The sequence below is a fragment of the Sebastes fasciatus genome, chromosome 15 (assembly GCF_043250625.1).
Source record: "Sebastes fasciatus isolate fSebFas1 chromosome 15, fSebFas1.pri, whole genome shotgun sequence".
NCBI lineage: Eukaryota > Metazoa > Chordata > Actinopteri > Perciformes > Sebastidae > Sebastes > Sebastes fasciatus.
Window position 1 is genome coordinate 22,197,737 of NC_133809.1, and position 19,629 is coordinate 22,217,365.

The 19,629-nt window shown below is 40.3% G+C and overlaps 2 protein-coding genes across 4 annotated transcripts; both read right to left on the bottom strand.

Moving 5' to 3' along the window:
* Positions 1-50: 50 nt before the first annotated feature.
* Positions 51-6,411, bottom strand: ppie (peptidylprolyl isomerase E (cyclophilin E)). Its single transcript, XM_074660904.1, has 10 exons — positions 6,268-6,411; positions 4,476-4,574; positions 4,302-4,345; positions 3,904-3,930; positions 3,689-3,770; positions 3,490-3,593; positions 3,282-3,405; positions 2,234-2,419; positions 1,962-2,104; positions 51-249 (listed from the first exon to the last, which is right to left on the bottom strand). Exons 1-10 carry the CDS (start codon positions 6,296-6,298, stop codon positions 181-183), a joined length of 909 nt encoding a protein of 302 aa, XP_074517005.1. The 5' UTR covers positions 6,299-6,411; the 3' UTR covers positions 51-180.
* Positions 6,412-8,468: 2,057 nt separating this feature from the next.
* pabpc4 (poly(A) binding protein, cytoplasmic 4 (inducible form)) lies at positions 8,469-19,005 on the bottom strand. Of its 3 annotated transcripts, none has more exons than XM_074661117.1 (15): positions 18,373-19,005; positions 15,270-15,463; positions 14,275-14,390; positions 13,143-13,282; positions 12,964-13,058; positions 12,748-12,885; positions 12,216-12,311; positions 11,827-12,096; positions 10,816-10,906; positions 10,581-10,673; positions 10,333-10,463; positions 9,371-9,461; positions 9,156-9,286; positions 8,943-9,067; positions 8,469-8,859 (listed from the first exon to the last, which is right to left on the bottom strand). In XM_074661117.1, exons 1-14 carry the CDS (start codon positions 18,563-18,565, stop codon positions 8,966-8,968), a joined length of 1,881 nt encoding a protein of 626 aa, XP_074517218.1. In that variant the 5' UTR covers positions 18,566-19,005; the 3' UTR covers positions 8,469-8,859; positions 8,943-8,965. The 3 variants fall into 3 exon arrangements, with proteins under 3 accessions (XP_074517218.1, XP_074517217.1, XP_074517216.1); XM_074661116.1 differs by having other exon boundaries at positions 8,469-8,838; positions 8,924-9,067; XM_074661115.1 differs by having other exon boundaries at positions 8,469-8,838; positions 8,924-9,067; positions 10,816-10,909.
* Between the last annotated feature and the right edge of the window lie 624 nt (positions 19,006-19,629).

The following is a 19,629-nucleotide window of genomic DNA, read 5'->3' on the forward strand; positions in this document are numbered from 1 at the left end:
TTAATTTGTACAAAGTAACAGACAGGCTGTAGTTTCTTTATAATAAAAAAAAAAAGGTGTTTATTGAAATATTTACATGGCAGATGATGTGGGCTCAAAGTACAAAAGACCATGAACACACTCTCAGACATACACTGCCTCCATTGACACATACAAAACAAGCACACACATCTTATTTGTTCACTCGTATTCTCCACAGTCAGAGATGATGACCTTCTGCTTCGGCTTGCCGTCCTTATTTCCCTGAGCCTGCAGAAAGAAAACACGTTTAAAAGATACAGCAATTACCTGCCAAAATTCAGCCTGATTGTCTTAAACTTTTACAAGCTTTTATTACAATATAATCAACAAATTATCAATTTAACATAAAGCCCAAATAGAGGTTTGTTCCACGTTTATGGGTACAACGGAACATTTGTGAACAGTATGGTCACAAATGTTCTCTTTCTATTTTTGCAACTTCTAATTAAAGATCAACTTGAAACCTTCATCTTCTTTGTTATAAAAAAAATGGCTTAATGATATGATTTCCTGTTTATACTTGGAATACTTGGAAGAGATAAGGTACTCTATGTCTAACTGAATATTTATGGACCCTTTGAAGATTATATTAGGGGGCAGTGTGTATACCAAGTGCATTTATGTTTGTCTATGTCCTGAGAAACTCAGAGTATCCCACACTAGGGCTGATCCGAATGCCTCGAAGCTTCGTCCATTGCCATGGTAATCAACCTCCAAATCAGTATTAGAATGCTTTGTTGTTGTTGTTGTTGGTTTGTATATATATATATATATAAAAGTATTTAATAATAAAGTATAAATCCCCAAATAGCCCATGAAATAAGGAATAATCCCACAACATTATTCATTTTTCATATTCAGCATTAATTATTAGTTATTCTCAGATGGATATCGCTGTTTGTTGTGTGTAGAGATGTGTGTGTGTACAGTAGTGAGGCAGCAGCACTGAAACGGGGGTGATGGAGACAGACAGAAAAACACGTCAGCCTGCTGTACTGCACTACGAAGCTTCGAATACCTTCGAATATTTCTCACAGAAGCTTCGAAGCCCAAAAAATGGTATTCAGGACAGGTCTACCATGCACACGCTCCAACTATCTCCAACTAACTGACTCTGTGTTTCTCTCTTCATTTATTGTCGGCCCCTCTTGGTGACTGTTCTTGGTTTCCTCTGGTACCTGAATGCTCTGCTGGACATTTTGTTGCATTAGCAGTGGGTATTGCCTACTTAGCTTTTTTTTGGTATGCATGTACAATTTACTAACACTACTGTAATATACTTCATATATTCTGGTCTTTTAGGGGGGTTGGTGGGTGGGGATTCTGTTTTTGCTGATCTGTTTTCTCCCTTTTTTTTCTTGTAAATAATCAAGATTAACTTCACATCATCCCTAAAAATCAATCATAGCATTTGGTAAACCAGCAGACTCTAAAGCTAATTTTCAACGGTTTGTTAATTTTGGTTTCTGCTTTATTCACATGTAGCAAAAGTGAGAAGCAAATAGTGATGTATACATTTAAAGAACACACTGGGGATAATGTACAGCGGGCATTACAAAGCTTGCATTGCCCTGAAGGGGTTTATTTCACAACAATGTCCCACTCGCTTTACATTATTCCGCCTATTACACGGCTATTTACTTAAGAAATCAATAATACATATATATATATATATATTTTTATATTTAATTTCTTTATATATATATATATATATATAAAGAAATAACAGACCGTAGAATGACATACCTGACCAATCAGAATCAAGTATTCAACAAAGCCGTGTAATAAGGTTTGTTAATGAGAGCACTTTTTTGCTGTGAGTGATTTTAATCTTTTATTATCACTGAATTAACCCTTTTTTTTTTTTACAAATAGAAACCTGTGATTGTATTATATAAAGCAAATATTTTGCAGTCTCAGTTAACCCTTTTATCCCTTACCTCCATTGCACGGAGCACATCCATCCCCTCCACCATATCTCCAAACACTACATGTTTGTTATCCAGCCAGTCTGTTTTATCAGTGGTGATGAAGAACTGAGAGCCATTAGTGTTTGCCCCAGAGTTGGCCATGGAGAGCTGCCCTGTGAGCATGAGAGACAAGGTTTGGTCAGTTATCTACAGGCTCTGCTAGTAAACGTAACAAAACATGATGCTCATTCACACACAGACCGCCAACACACACTCCAAGAGTTCCACGCAAAAGACCTCACCTGGTTCGGTGTGCTTGAGGACAAAGTTTTCATCATCAAACTTCCGGCCGTAGATGGATTTGCCACCGGTGCCGTTGTGGTTGGTGAAGTCACCTCCTTGGCACATAAACTGAGGGATGATGCGATGAAAGCTGCTGCCCTTAAAGCCAAAGCCTTTCTCGTGCGTGCACAGGCAGCGGAAATTCTCTGTATAGGATGTAAGAAAAGATGCTGGTGTCACCAACGGATTTTTTTCTTATTTCTTAAAGGGGGATGATAATTAAGCACTTGTGTTTTTGTTTTACTCCTGAAGAATTAATTTGAGTGTAAATCCATAAGCAAGCAACCTAAACATTGTGCAGATACAGCAGTGTTTCCCCTGGGTGGATGTCAACAATAAAGCAAGCAATGCTGATCACGGATTCAGGATTATCATTCGCCGAAGGGAAAACAGTCCTGCAACTTCACGTGAGTGTTGCACAGTAACGTTACAGCAAACGCAATTCATTTGATAAGAATACGCAAGGAAACACATATATGTGTGGGAAATAAAAACAACATTTGGAAGAACCATCTTGAAATAAAGATAGTAGGTATTCCACATATTCCACATGCACCGATTGTTTATTCTTCCTAGAGGCGGGCTTTACTATGCACCAGGGCCACAGCGACACAAAAAAAGCTATCAATCTCTGACAACTGACAGATTCCCTCACAGAGGTATTACATATTATTTGGATCAGATTCACTTAAAAAAACGTCACAAAAATAAGTTATTTTATCATTGAAAATGTCATTACATTTAAGGAAATAACATGTTTGATGATACAACAGTGTGGAGATGCAAGTTGACTTATTATGTTCAATAAAAGTGTATTTTTCCTAAATCTTGAGACACCTCCTATGTAAGCTAAACAGACATTTTCCCTGCTCATTACTGTGCACAAATGTACTGTATGTATTTAGGCTAAGAATCACCTCCACTGCTACAACTCCATCCAAGGGGAAATACTGTACAGTATGTATTTTTGACAAAGATGTGATGGTGAAAGCCCTACAGCACACACACCTGCAGTCATAGGAACGATGTCAGCTCGAAGGAGGAAGCGTAGTCTCCCGGCTACCTTGTTTCCAATCTTGATGTCCATGTAGACCTGAGGATTAACTCGGCCCTTTTTAGCCGGGGGCTCAGCCTGCAAAAATCAAACTAATGTCACCATCTTAACATAGTTAAGAGTCAGAGTCCCCGACACACTTTAGAGAGAAAGCCAGCTCACCTCCTGTGTTGCAGTGTTGGTTGTCTCTCCACCCGCTGCCTCCTGGTCAGCCTCCTCTGCGGTCTTCCCTGAGAACTTCTTCAGCCAGTCATCGTCCGACCACACTGACGGAAAAGCAGAGTTTAAAAAAACATCAGAACCAAGAATTTAAACTACTGCCCAGACAAAGGCTTCGATAAACAGGTTTTCAATCAATCACCTGGTCGAGAAGATCCTTCTTTGATTCTCATGGGCTTGGCGGTGTTGACACGGATAGTCCGTCCGAAAAGCTCAGACTCATTCTAGAAGAAAAAAAGAAAATCAATATTAAAGCAGAAAGCTCATTTTTGGACCTTTTGGGTAAACTCACAACGGCTAGGTCTCAGAAACAGGTAATAAAACTGACATGAATGTGCAGCAATGTGATCCACTTACCATGTTATCAATAGCTGCTGCAGCATCCTACAGAAGACAAAGGCAATAAAACAGGTTATGAGTACAGAAATATTTACCATCAAGTCAATTACCAACCATGTTTAGAGTGAATTCACCTGTCAGACTACCATACACCTTTTTCTAAATAAGACAGCATTTCAATGAAACTGTGTATAAAGGATTTTGATACATTTATTCAATTCATAATCACATGCTAGAGAACAGCCATATTAATAACTGGGAATCGCCTCTCTTAAACATCAAGCTTTCTTTTGTGTTGCTATTATGGTGTACACTAAATTAATGTATCGCTGTACATAAAGTAGATTCCCTATCAGGTTAATATCACAATATTGCAGCAGTGTACTTCAGCACTATAAACCAGTGATGTTACATACCTCTCCCAACTCAAACTCAATGAACGCAAACCCTCTGTGCTTTTCTAAAAAAAACAGAACATAAGACACATTAAAAACAGCTTAATATTCATTTTAACTATTCCACAGTAATAAAGTGTGACATAGAAACAGTGCAGTTATCATCATAGTTAATAACAAAGCTCATGATCTTACCTGTTTCATAGTCTAATGGTATCTGGATGTCTGTGATGTCTCCAAATGGAATAAAAGCTGCGTGTAACACCTTCTCATCCACCTCTTCTGCCAGGCCACCTGACAGAAAAACACACCGTAATGACACTGAGCTGATGAACAGTAAGTTACTGTCATGTCGCTTTAAAAGGTCTCATATTATAAAAAAGTGTGATTTTCATGTTTGTTTTTATTATAAAGCAGGCTTAAGTCCTTTATAAATACTGTGAAAATATCGAAACACTCAATCCACAGGGAAATACACACAGCCCGTATTCAGAAACTCTGCATTTGAAACAAGCTGTCAGGATTTCTGCCCATTCGTGATGTCACGAATATACAATATTTAGACCCTTGACACAATTTTAAACTTAAAGGGACTATTTGTAACTTTGTACGCGCATAAATGTAGCGGGTCGTCACACATGCGCGCTTGCATATGCGAGTAGCCGCTGTACCCTCCTCCTCTGCCTGCTCGCCTTCATTCAGACAGCTCAGCTCGCTCCACCTCTAGACGTGAACGCGCGTTCACTACACACTGCAGAAGAGTTAGTTTAGCTCTAAGAATATCTAGTGAATGTACAGGGGACGTTTGTGCAGAAATAAATGCTGCAGCTCCTCCAGACCAACAGGAGGTTTTCCGTGTCTTGTGAAGTGACGGAGCTCTACAGAGATTTACGTTGTCTTCTCGTTACCGACCGGGTGCCGGTGTCTCCTCTGCTCTCTCCGGCTGCGAGCGGAGAGAGCAGGGAGACATGCTGCAGAGCCCCGCTGCCTCAGCCTGCACTTAGGCAGGAAAAGCCAACACTAGGGTCAGATCTAAATCATGTTCATGGAGAGACCTTCGTCTGGTCAGCTAACATTACTGCCAAGCAGCTGAAATATAGAGAGACATTGTGGTTTTAGCTGACGTGTGTCGCCTCACTGTTTTGAGTGATGCTCGTTCAGGTATATTTAGAGCGAGCAAGCGCGAGCCCGACGCTGACTTTCGTTGATTTCACGGCCACAGGTGTCGCTGTTAAGAAGCATTTCTGAAAGTTACAAATAGTCCCTTTAAACATTCTAAATGTGTCCCAGTTCATTCATGGTTGCAGTGTATGTGAATGTCATCAGCTGACAGGAAGTACACATGGACCCAAGCTGTTGCCTATAGCAACGCAATTCTGTTGCAATTCCGTAAAAATGCACTAAAACGGAGCGTTTCAGACAGAAGGCATATACAGGTATATTCAGGCCGACAGTATGAGGAAAATAAAGTTGTTTTTTTAACATTACAGCATGTAAACATGTTCTAGTAGAAACACAAAATACAAATATGAACCTGAAAATGAGCACGATATGGGACCTTTAATAATTTAAATACATCAATGAAGACATGTGTTTGTTTACATCTTCAGAGATAACTGAGCGGGTTTACGTGCTGCGTTCAAGGCACAATAAGCACCATTGGAGCCCTGAGTTCCTGAGCTTAAAGTGGTTTTATTGTTGTTTTATTTTCATTTATTCAGAGTTTATTACAGAAGGTGACATGATAGACTTCACTCATTGGTCATGGAGTCGGGGGAAAGTTTAAAACCAGTGAAGTTTCCATGTGTTCATGTTTTACCGGTGAAAACTTTCCGTATCAGAGGTTTTTATCATATTAAAAGCACTTTAAACACATTTTGTTGCGTCTCGTTTAATTATTTGTAACCTAATGTCCTTAATGCGTTAGCTATGTTTACTAAAACAATGTAATTTGGACGTATTTTTAAAGAAAGTAACATTAACTCACCAACATACAGCACTCGTTTGTTAGACGCCATTTTTTGGATGCGACCTTTCCACTCTGAACCCGGCAGCTTGTGATTGGTGCAGAGAGGCCGGAAGTCCCGCCTCCTAATGACCAAGTATCCTCCAGCGCCACCTGGAGGAGGAGGCTGTCACTACATTCAGCAGACTGCCGCCACAGCCCTGCTATATGATTCAAGATCTTTATTGTCATTGTGTAGTACAACGAAATTAGATTGTGACAATCCCATAGGTGCTAAAAAAGATAATACAATATAAAAAAGAGATAGTGCAATATAAATATTAAAACAAATACATATATATATAAAAGATAATACAATATAAAATATAAAAATACAATATGTATATTAATGAGATGACAGTTTTGCCAGATGACAGTTTTGCCAGATTATTGCACAAAGTGTCTGTCAGATGATTATATAATTATTGCACAGAGTGATCAGCATGTTATTGCACATATCCATAACAGTAGATTTACAGTATTTACATTGCAAAAGTGACACAAAAGGGACCACTGTGTTATTTCACATTTACATTGCACGTGTTCAACTGGGAAGGCCAGTTTCTACCATTTACACCCTTCACAACATCTTTCTTCCACAAATATTACAAAAAAATTATAGGCTGTATCTCTATTTTGTAATCATTTAAGAAAACTGCATTCTTCAGTTTAAAGGAAGCATGGTTGGTGTTTGGACAGAATGAAGTTTGGTAGGTCTATATTTGAGCTAAAACTCTTTATAGGCACAACCTAGGAGTAAATAATTGTTGACTTAGTAGGGAAGGCACAGGTGTTACTAATATCTGTTCTAGTCAAGTGTCTCAGTAAGTTTTTTTTTTAATTATTATTATTATTTTTTATTGAAGATAATTCATTCATTTCCAAACTTTAAGACATTGTAACCTAAACTCAATAACATTTATTAACATGCAAGGTGCAATTGGATAGGAAAGATAACTTAAATTATATAAAATAATATAATAACAAAAAATAAAAGAGAATAGAAAATAATTAAAGGAAAAAATAAATAAATAATAAGACTGCACTCTTCCAAAGTAGCTCTAGGGGTCATCATCATATATGTTCTGTTCTTCATGAGCTCTAAGGAGAGACTTTGCATGTTTTCCTTTCATTAGTCTTAAAGCACTGTCCATTTCATCCATGCATTTGGAAGCATAGATGAAAGATTTCGATCTCTTTATGTCCTTCATGTTAACCCTAAACACAATATTTTCTCTTATGAGAGGAGAAAGTAGTTGGATTTTGGTTGACAGCCAGTCCTGCGAATCCTCCCAGAATGCCACAGAGTATACACAGTGAAAAAACAAATGATCGGTATAGTTTCAATCTCAGTATCACAAAAGTTGCAGTTATTGTGATCAACATTAAATCTCAGTCTTAGCAGTTCATTGGATGGATAAATATTATTCAGGATTTTGAAATGGACTTCTTTTGTCTTGTGTTTTTGTCCCTTTATCTGTCCCTTTTCTCGATGTGGCACATGGTCACTGATGTCAGGATCACATTTCTAAATGGTGGATTTCAAAATAAACACGTTCTTGATCACAGACTTAAAGAAGAATGACAAGAGGATGCAATAACATTTAGAAAAGCTTTCAAAAAGTGTGACGTATATCCTATGCTAGCCAACAGAGGATAACTTAAAAATGACAATTTGATCACGAAGGTGACACCTATAAAATAGTATTTTTATTGCAACATTACATTGTTCTTATTTACAAAATTTGATGCATTGAGTGATTTATCATTCTTAGAGCTTAAAATCAAACCATGTAAAAGTACCTGTTCAGAGCTTGCTAGCCACCCTTTGTTGTGATTTCATGACAGTGAAGTCAATGAAAATGATTTTGACCATGAGGTTTCTATGCAAAGGCTCTGTGACAATATGTCTAACTGGTAATTTGGTACAGGAAGAAACATTCTGTCTTTGTCTTTAGTAAAAAAAAAGGCAAATTAAATGTTTTCTTTTTTACGTTCTTATGTTGCTTGTATAAATCATCTATCTAAAGAGGGAACACCATAAAAACCATGCTCTGACTGTTCCACCCCTTAACCAGGTTTGGCCGTCTCTGCACACGACTGACAGGTAAGTGTGTGTCAGATACACGCTTGAAACTGAATAAAATAGGTTATATGTAAGCATTAAAGTAACACAACAGTGGTAACCTTGATATATCATCCCTTTATTGAGAATACCACACACCCATGATAACATGATAGGATAGAGGAGTCCATCATTTCAAATCAAGCATAAAACTTTCAAGCAAAGAAAAAGAACAAGGCTCATTTTCCTTTTAGAAAAACTTTTCTCTCCTTTGCCACAAAATGAAGGGCCTTCATTCAAGATTCATTTGCATTATTGCTTTTGAGTTTTAAAAGTTTTACAGAACTAGAAAATTATGAACTGTAATATTTTTCAAAATGTTCAAGTATATTTCTTTAATTATATTTTCCATTTTTTTCTTCATTTTTGCATAATTCTTCAGAGGAGTCAGGTGATTGGAGTCAGTGTTAGTGTGTTTCTCTCCGTCTCTGCTCGTTTTTTCTGTTGCCCTGAAACGACACAAAGACTTTTCATTACTATCACAAAACTTAAATTACGTATGAATAGCTTGACTGATTATGTATTATCATACCCATTCAATTCAGCACGCAGTCTTCAGGATGTGGCAGCAGCAGCAGTAGTAGCAATGCTGCCCACTTTCTGAGTGGCATCTTTCTTTGCCTGGTGGGCTTGCAGCACAGCGACGGCTTCTTCCACCTGTACAAACATAACATCCAACATGAATAATGACATGTGTTATATAAATGGACATTTCAGTGTGACATTATGGCACAGATAGAAGTACCTTTGAGCGCAGAGACTCATGGGACTCCAGCATATGCAGCAGTTCAGAGTTGTCAATCTCCAGCAGCATGCCAGTGATCTTTCCTGCCAGGTTGGCATGCATGGACTGAATCAGTGGGAAAAGACGCTCACCTATTTTGGAAAAATTGAGAATGAATCAGCCTAATAAAAACTGAAAAATATTACAGCTCATTCAATATTACATGGGATTCTTACCTAGCATCTGTTTCTGCTCCTGAGGGGGCGCAGCAGCCAGCATGGAGGCTGTGAGAGGCTCCTGGCCTTGAACGTGCACAGCTGGCTGAGCCTAGAAAGGACAAATAAAGAGCATAGGAAAGAAATTATTTATAGGGTTGGAGGCTTGATATGATAGGAACTAGGGCTGTCAAACTTAACACATTAACGCCAATTAGTTTTAACACCACTAATTTCTTTAACGCATTAACGCAACTTGAGATTTATAGGTTGTAGTTGGCTCAGTTTTAAAGCTAGAGTGAAGATACTGGCATCATATAAAACTATAACACCTAAGGAATCCATTGGCACCAACCATACTAGCTTGTCTGGAAAGAGGATAAATAACACTAACGTAACAAAGTTGCACTAAATTTTGGGGAGGACAAACTGGCATGGCCATTTTCAAAGGGGTGGCTTGACCTCTGACCTCAAGATATGTGAATGAAAATGGGTTCTATGGGTACCCACGAGTCTCCCCTTTACAGACATGCCCACTTTATGATAATCACATGCAGTTTGGGGCAAGTCATAGTCAAGTCAGCACACTGACACACTGACAGCTGTTGTTGCCTGTTGGGCTGCAGTTTGCCATGTTATGATTTGAGCATATTTTTTATGCTAAATGCAGTACCTGTGAGGGTTTCTGGACAATATTTGTCATTGTTTTGTGTTGTTAATTGATTTCCAATAATAAATGTATACATACATTTGCATAAAGCAAGAATATTTGCCCACTCCCATGTTGATAAGAGTATTAAATACTTGAAAATCTTGAAAAACTTGAAAATCTCCCTTTAAGATACGTTTTGAACAGATTTAAAATGTGCGAATAATTTGCAATTAATAGCGATTAACTATGAACAATTATGCGATTAAATATTTTAATCGATTGACAGCCCTATTAGGAACACAAGATGATGTGATTGGTCTTTTACTCCTACCTGCTGTAAGGCAATAGGTTGCACCACCTGGGGGTTGGGGTTACGGACACCAGTGGCATATTTGTAAGGAGGCATTGCACGGGGACCGGGGACTCCCATTGAGGGACGAGGAACCATGGACTGGCCAGAGGCTAGCAGAGAGGAAGGAAAATGGAGCACAATTCAGTGTCTTGACAGCCTCTAGTGGTGTCAATAAAATGCATGAGTTGATGGTGATCATTTTGGTCAGCTGTTATTAGTGAACACACCTCGTGGGCCCTGTGTGCCGCCACCAGGACTCATGTGTCTAAGGTTGGCACGGGGTCCTGGCTGACGCAGCGAGCTGGGTATCCCTTGGAAACCTGGGAGTGACAGAATACAAAAACAATGACATGAAATGCAAAACTAAATTGCATTAAACATATTTTAAATAGGTCCATTACAGCTATGTATGTGAGGTAGCTGTATCAAAGATAGACGCATCATATAATGCTACATGCTCACCTTGACCTCTGCCACCTTGCTGCTGCCACCTGGGGTTGGGTCGCATTTGGGCCAACTGATTGGGTGCATAGTATGTAGTCCTATTCTGGGCCTGATGGGTACAAGTAAGTGAAATGTATCATTTTATGGCATTAAAGTCATAACCAACTGAAACCGCTGACTATCTTTTTAATCTGTGGCATTTTTACTGAAATAAAAAGGAAACAAAAGTATCAAAAGTTTGCCTGGTTTACCTGCATTAACAGTGTTTGTGTCCACTTGGTGAATGTAGGTCCAATTTTCACCCTTCTTTTAGCTCTGTTTTTAGATTCCACTAAGTCATGTAGGAAAATCGGACTCTTAAAGAGGACCTATTGTGCTTTTTTTCCAGGTGCATACTTGTATTTTGGGTTTCCACTAGAATATGTTTACATGCTTTAATGTTCAAAAAATGGTTTACTTTTCTCATACCGGCTCATACCCCCCTACCCTCAGACTGCTCTGATTGGTCAGCTGGCCTACTGTTGCGATTGGCCAACCAAATCAAACTCTTTGGACTCTGCTCCAGCTTTGTTTGAGGGCGTGCCAAGCTAGCAGTTATGCAAATGTGTTACTTAGTGACATCACCATGTTACAGAAGAAAAGGCAGGACCTTTTACATGCAAAAAAAAAACTATATAACACACTAAAGGAAAGGGAGAAAGCACAAAAGCATAATAGGTCCCCTTTAAGACACTAAATGCTCCACTATGTTCACCAACTAGTCGCTAACGTTACCAGTCTGCAGGTTGATGTTGGTCTGGTAGGGTATATAAGTTTTTTCTACCTGCATGATGAGAGCGGTGAGACTGAATAAAAAAATAATGAGCTAACACGCTAAAAAAGCTTCGTAGAGCTGAGGGGAACTGTAGAGTCAGGTGATAGTTATCTGTAGGTTCATCATTACACAGTCACGTGATCCATTTTTAATTTAAAAATATAGATTATAGCGACTTGAACACACACTATCTTCTCAGACTTTGATCCTCACACCTGTGGCACGGCTGGCATGAAGTAACCACTTGTGGGCTGGAACTGATTAATGATGGCGTTAGCCGGCATGGTCCTCATGCCGGCGATGCGCTGCATGTACTGGTTGGTGAGGTGGGCTTTGCGCTCCTCTTTGCGCTGAGCGAGGGCCACGTAGAGGGGTTTGGAGCCAACGATGCGTCCGTTCATCTCAGTCACGGCCTTGGTGGCCTCTTCGGGGGAGGAGAAGCAGACAAAGCCGAAGCCCTTGGAGCGACCCTCCTCTAGCATCACCTAATATAGAGACAGATTGCGTCTGGGTAACTTCAAACACACAATATTGTCAATGCTGTTGCAATATTTATATTGCAGTGATGCATTATTGCTTCTCTAGTCTGTTTGATCGTTCTCACCTTAGCACTTGTAATAGACCCGAATGGAGAGAACTCTTTACGCAGTTTCTCATCGTCTATGGTGTCATCCAGGTTCTTAATGTAAAGATTAACACCCTGAAAATAAAGACAAGACAGTCAGGATAGATAGCAGCTTCATTGACATTAATGGGCGGAAATTGAAGATTTGATTCATTAAAAGGTGCAGTGTGTAGGATCTGGAGGCATCTAGTGGTGAGGTTGCAGATTGCAACCATCTAAAACTTCTCCCGTGTAGCAAGCGTGTAGGAGAACTACGGTGGCCAGCGCAAAAACGGGAAAACGCGAATGGCCCTATCTACAGCCAGGGTTTGTCCGTTCTGGGCTACTGTCTGGGCTACAGTTCTGTATGTACAGTATAAGGTAACAAAAACACAGCGATTCTTATTTTCAGGTGATTATACAACAATTATTTAAATATTAAAAAACAATTATTAATATTGTATTCCATTTCTGCCAGTAGATCTCCCTAAATCCTACACACTGTACTTTTAAGGGCTTAGTTTGTACAGACCTGATAACGACTGATCCTCTCTTGTTTCAGCAGCTCAAACTTCCTCTTCAGCTCCGCCTGCCGCTCCATCTTCTTCTGAGCCCGGCCCACAAACACAGTCTTGCCATTGAGATCGCTGCCATTCATATCCTCTACAGCCTTTGGACGAAACCATTATTATCAGAGGGAATGACCAATGGAAGATTCACTTGGTACATTTCCATGAGGCCAAAGTACCTTGTTGGCGTCCTCGTGTTGCTCGTAACTAACGAATCCAAAGCCTCTGGATTTGCCGGTGGGGTCTGTCATCACCTTCACGCTGAGTGTTTTACCTGTAGAGGTTAAGGGTCAGATTAGTGGATGTAAGACCACATTAAAGTTTGGAGAATGTATGAATGTATCTCATCCCAATTTACCATATTTGTCGAACATCTCCTTCAGCTTGTCGTCATTCATATCGTCTCCAAAGTTCTTGATGTAGACATTGGTAAACTCCTTGGCTTTGGCGCCAAGTTCAGCCTCCCGTTCCTTGCGAGATTTGAAACGACCCACAAACCTGAAGATGGAAGGGAGAGCAGCGAAACACACTCTTGTAAAACAGTCCTGACAGAGATGAGAAAACAAACCAGGATTGACTTCCTTTTTCCGATCTAAAAAACACTCTTGTTCCAGGAGAGGACGACCTGACCACGCAAGCACGATAAGTACAGGGGACAACATCCACAAAACAAATTCACAGCTACATTTCATCATGTGACTCATCATTCCTGGGGTAAACAATGAAAAAAAACCACCCAACTGCTGTTAATATCACCAGATGCAGGCAGATATGTTGGCATGCTAGACATCACAGTGACAACCATCTTAATTCTTGGTCCAAAACTTGATGAGGAGGTGGATGGAGAGGGGTGGAGGAACAGAGTCTCACAGTACAAAGGAAAGCTGAGGAGGACCAAATGATCTTATATACCTTGCTATGACGACCTCTCCCCTTCCGCCATCCAGTATTGCATTCCTGCATTCGATCCATCACTAAAACACACAAGCGTGGTCATACACACACACACATAACAAACGCTCCAAGACGGGGTGACCAGCGAGTGGACAGATGAGGCAACAGAAAATGCGTCTGGTAGGAAAGATAAGAGTTAAGTAAGAGCTTTTAGTTTGTTATCTATCAGATCAGAGGTTATCTTCATACTGGCGGTAGTGAGAGATGAGCTTATTAGTCCGATTATTCACACACACAAACTCACCAACTGAAAAAAGACACGAAAAGTCAGTTCACTCAACACATGTGCAGAACAAACAAGTCAGGTTTACACACAAAATATAACACCGTTTGATAAGCTATTACTGTACTATTATCACCATAAACTCAATAAGTCCTGCACCCTCTACAACTGGACTTTCAACGTCATCATAACTTTGAAGTACTGTCAAAATCATCTTAAAGTTCTAGCTAAAGTCTTCAAAAGTCTTTTCAAAACACACTATCTGACAACAAATGCCCCTTTGACCCCAGTTCCTAGATGATCAGACACTCACACCTTGCGGTCATTCAGAAGCATGCCGTTCATCTTCTCAATGGCACGATCGGCAGCATCTTGGGTCTCAAAATGGACAAAGGCGTAGCCCTTGGAGCCGTTTTCATCGCATACCACCTGCAGTAGAGGAAAACATGTGGGTAAATATGCATCCAGTAGAGAGTCAACATCACACCAATATTTTTGGAAATAAGCTTATTCGCTTTCTTTCTGAGATACCACTCTCAAATCTCTCCTCTAAATATGAAGCTGTAGCCAGTTAGTCTAGTTTAGCATAAGACAAGAAACAGCAAAAAAAACAGCTAGCCTGGGTCTGTCCAAATTATCTTTAAAGGTGCTCTATGCGATATTCAGAGCATTAATATAGCAGCAAACAACTATTTGCTATGTAAAGATATAGAGGAGTAATGTCTACCTGAGCAGAGAATGAAGTCGCTCTCCCTCTGTGTGTGTTGTAATCCGCGCTTCTTCTTGCTTTGTTGATATAGCCGGGCCGGCCACGCAAGCTTTTAATGTTCACGCATATGAGCTTGCCCCACTGGCTAGCTCACAGCCGCCGCTCTGCACTGCTCTCATACGGCCTGAGTCTGGTGTATTTTGTTACCTATGGACTGAGCCAGGCTAGCTGTTTCCAGTCTTTATGCTAAACTAAGCTAAGCAGCTGCTGACTGTAGCTTCATATTCAACTGTCAGACATGGGAGTGGTATCGTCCTTGTCATCTAACTTTCTATAAGAAAGCAAATGTCCCAAAATGTGGAAGCATTGCTACAATGTGACTAGTTTTTAGTTGGAACTAGAAAGAGAGATGGTGTTTAGTTTATGTGATGAAGTTTTAAGTGCATGAGAATATTATTACAATTTGTAATCTAATTTAAGCACAATTTGCGTGTAATCTCCAAGCAGGAACAGCTTTTCCAAAAGTGGGAACGTATACAGCATAAAAGAAACAATCTGCCTATTTTAAAGCCCCTCAGTCACATGTATGACAGTTGTACCTTGCAGGAGAGGATGTTGCCAAAGGCGGAGAAGGTGTCGTACAGGGCTTTGTTGTCAATGGACTTGTCAAGGTTCTTGATGAACACGTTGCCCACTCCGGACTTCCTGAGGGAGGGGTCTCTTTGGGACCACATGATTCTGATGGGCTTCCCTTTCACCACGTCAAAGTTCATGGTGTCCAGGGCTCTCTCGGCTGGAGGGAGGAGGGGTGTTGAGGTGGAGGTGGAGGGAAAAGGTCATGGGTGGTTGTTTACATGGAGCCATGAGTCTGAAAACACTAGTATGTATGCTACATGATATGATGCTTCCATCTATCATGGTCATATAGGTTAGTGCTTACAGGTCACACAAGGAATTCCTATTCTACCAATAGCTTACCAGTGGTTATAATGCAGACATCCCTTTAAACCACAAACACAGCATGAATAACAGAAACAACATGAAGAGAAGTGTATTAAACTAGTGTTTGTCTTCCGGTGCAGCGTGTGCTACAATGGAGAAACCCGACTGCCAGCCCATTAACAAGGCCCACACTTAAGATACTGCAGTACACCATGTGGCTGATGAGCAGCTGGGACAAAAGTGTGGAGGACAGCTGCAGTGGGCAGGCCCGGGAGCACATGTCCCCCTTCTCTAACTCACCACATGCTGCTGGGCCACGTCCCACCTAGGCCAGTTGCAGTAGTAGTAGTGCAGCCGGCCCTCAGATAACAAAAGTGGGCTTAAATTGTGGTATTAAAATGTAATATGTTTCATTTGCTCATATTATTATGTCTTCTTTGAGGCCAGTTTCAATCACCACGGTTCAATTTATACCGTTTCTCTCTCAGTCTATTGCTTTAACTCTCATATTATAGGCTCTCATGTCCATGTGGGCACACATGCCAAAACATCCTTTTGTTCAGTCACTCCACTGTATCACACACACACACACACACACACACACACATACACACAAGCCAGGCTGACCAGCTAAAAGTGTCTGGTAAACAAAACGGAGCTGCCTTGCATCTGCTGGCATCAGCAGTTTGGCTTGCAATTGTACTTCACAGCCCGTGTGCTCAGAGAAGGTGTGTGACCGCTGTCAAACGTGCGGTCTTCTGGAAGGTTCTGAGTGGGAATTGTAGTTTTAATAAAAGCCAAAGTGATCTATGTAATACATTATCCATATTTGAAGTGATGTCATTTGGTAAAATGTTGACTTATACTTGTTGTTGTCAACCATTTCTGTCATGTTAAGAACTTAAATATTATTACTGCCAGGCAAATTTTGGGCTGCTCAGAAAGACGTTCTATATTTAGCGAGGGGTCCTGGGAGGTATGTGCTGGCATGGAGTGTGAGTAGAGCATTCTCTACCATTGATGGGGAAGAGACACTCGACAAGAATGATCAGCAACACTATGGTCCCGTGAGTGTTTGCCATGAAGAAATCCAACAGAGACTGTAAAAACCGCAAGAAATCAGACGTACTGACCAGTTCTAATTAATACACGCAGCAAGCTATTGCCACACAAGCACACACTAAATACCCCACAGCTACCATCCCCCCCATGTCTACACTTCTAATAACAAATGGTGTCTTTCTCAATTGCGGCTCTCCTTACATTTACTCAAGTGAGTGATACCCCCTCTCTGGAAGTGAGCCAGTCGTAAACTACCGTTACTCCGGCTTTTGGTGACCAACGCAGATAAACTGTGACAGGTGTTTAGCGTTGATGCAAGAGGCAAAGAGGTCCCCCACAATGTAAACAGTAGGATATCACAGGCCTCCAAAGACAACCACAACACCTGCTGCTATTGCTCAATGCTTTGATAGCATTCACTGTAGGCACAAGGTTTTAATAGATTAACAACAATTTTATGTGGTTAAGATATTACGGATGAACAAACTATATGATTCAGATAATCCCCGACAAATTAAAAACTAACCTGTGATGAAATCCAAACAAACAGGATCAAGTCTTTGATATGAATGCGTACCAGACAATACGCACAAGTAGGGGTGTAAGAAAATATTGATAGACATGAGTATCGCGTTATTATGTTGTGCGATACTGTATCGATTCTCGAAAACACTGTATAGATTTTTTATTAACCTCTCAAAACCGCCGCTATTCGATATTTCGGAGGTGGTAGCGAGGTGGTAGTTACTGGCATCATATGAAACCAGAAAACCTAAGGGCCTCCCTTGGTACCAATCATGTCACGAGACTAAATAACGCTCCAAAGTCACGCTAAATGTTGGCGAGGAAAAACTGTCATGGCCATTTTCACAGGGGTCCCTTGACCTCTGACCTCAAGATAAGTGAACGAAAATGGGTTCTATGGGTACCCACCAGTCTCCCCTTTACAGACATGCCCATTTCATGATAATCACATGCAGTTTGGAGTATACATTTGTTTTTTGTTTGCCTATTCTAAAATGGTGTATTTCTGGCATGTTCTTTATGACAATTTTCCAACAATTACATTTTAAAAAATCACAATATATTGTTTACAGTATTGCAATATATATATATATATATATATCAACCCATAATAACGATAAGTATCGTATCGCCAGATACGAGACAAGAGACATAAGACATGTCAACAATGCAGGGGGTTATTGTTCAGCTGTGCTTGTCCCTTGTCTTGCTTTCAGTGAACATAGCAGCAGAGTGCAATGGGAATTAGTTTGGCCCTTTTAAATAGGAGAAGAAATAGGTCATTTTGGGGCAAAATTTGTGGGATCTGCAGGAGTTTATATTCCCAAAAGAGCAATAAAATGACTAATGTTCACTCTGCATGTGTGTGAGGGCTTCAAGTTAGTAGTGGCATACAGTATTAGCAAGGAGTGAGGAGTATGCAACAACTGGGGCATGCTTATATGGGTCAAAATGAGCCAGTCTGAGCAGAGGTGCTTATGATTAGACTGCAGAAATATCACTTTTTATTCATTGCCAGTGTGTCCCTGATGGTCATGCAGACAGTATTGACATTGAAAGCTATAGTGGTGACATTGTCACTATCTGAATGATGCATGCTTTCTGCACCATGCAAGTAAGCTCTGACATGCTCAAACTGCACAGAGATCACTTGTCATGGTTGTTTTTTCTTACCGTCAGCGGGCTGAGAGAAGTTCACATAAGCGTATCCGAGGGATCTGCGGGTGATCATGTCTCGGCAGACCCGGATGGAGAGCACCGGTCCGGCTGGGCTGAACTTCTCATAGAGCATCGCCTCCGTGATGTCGGGGTGCAGGTCGCCAACGTAGAGAGAAGCCATCGGATAACTCCCGGTCGCTGTGTTCATATCTTGGACTTCACACTAGGAATGAATGGCAGGTTTTCCCCTCAGAAAACACCAGAAAAAAAGGAGCCAGTATGAGGTGTAGTCCGAGTCCGAGCTGCGCTTCAGTCCAGCCCCTATAATAAACTAATAGAAAACAGCCTCTCTGCTCTCTGCTCCACAGCTGGTTGACTAAATGTCAAAGCTGAAAAATCACCATATAAATGATTCTTCTTCTGAAGTAGTTCTTCCTTTAAAGAGTAAAGCCCAAGGCCTCTTGTTTCTATTTTTGTAAAATTAATATTTTGCTTTTTTTTTGTTGTTTGTTATTTCTTTAAGTATACTTGTTTTTATTAAGATTTTGTAAATTTTATATTTTTTATATTATTTTTATTTTAAGTTTTTCAAAGAACGGTGAGTTAGACACTCACTGTCGTTTTGTGGCCGGTGAAAGAGACTGCGTTAGGAAAAGCAGGGGCACTTTATAGAGAGAGAGAGAGAGAGAGAGAGAGAGAGAGAGAGTGGCAGTGCGGAGGAAATAGCCTGCTGGTGGCCAGGGTCAAACATGATAGAAACACACACATACACACACAGTGAGCATGTGGTGTAAAAGGGAGAGGGCACACTGTACTGTACCAACTAGAGCCCAGCTCCCCACAGCGACATCTGGGTGGGAATACAGTCACAGAAGTGGACAGAGTTTATAGGCTTTTAAAAGGGTAATTTACTTCCATATTTTTTGGGCATGCCCTAAATACAACCATACTGGCAAGAGGTAGCAACTGAGATCCATAAAATAATGGGAATAAAGTTAAAGTACTCATTCATTACACTATACTTGGGGAAAATACCAGAAATGTTGTTTTACACAAAGATACATATTTAATAAAGATTCTCTTGGCAAGTAGTAAGAAAGCCATAACGCGAAAGTGGTTGCAGACTGATCCTCCAACATTAGACCAATGGCGGGGTATTGTAAATCAAATATATTGTATGGAAAGACTCACATTTATTTTAAGGCTTAAATTGGAAAAAAAAGCATTGAGTACTGGGAAAAATGGATTGTGTGTTTACACTGTTGATTAAAG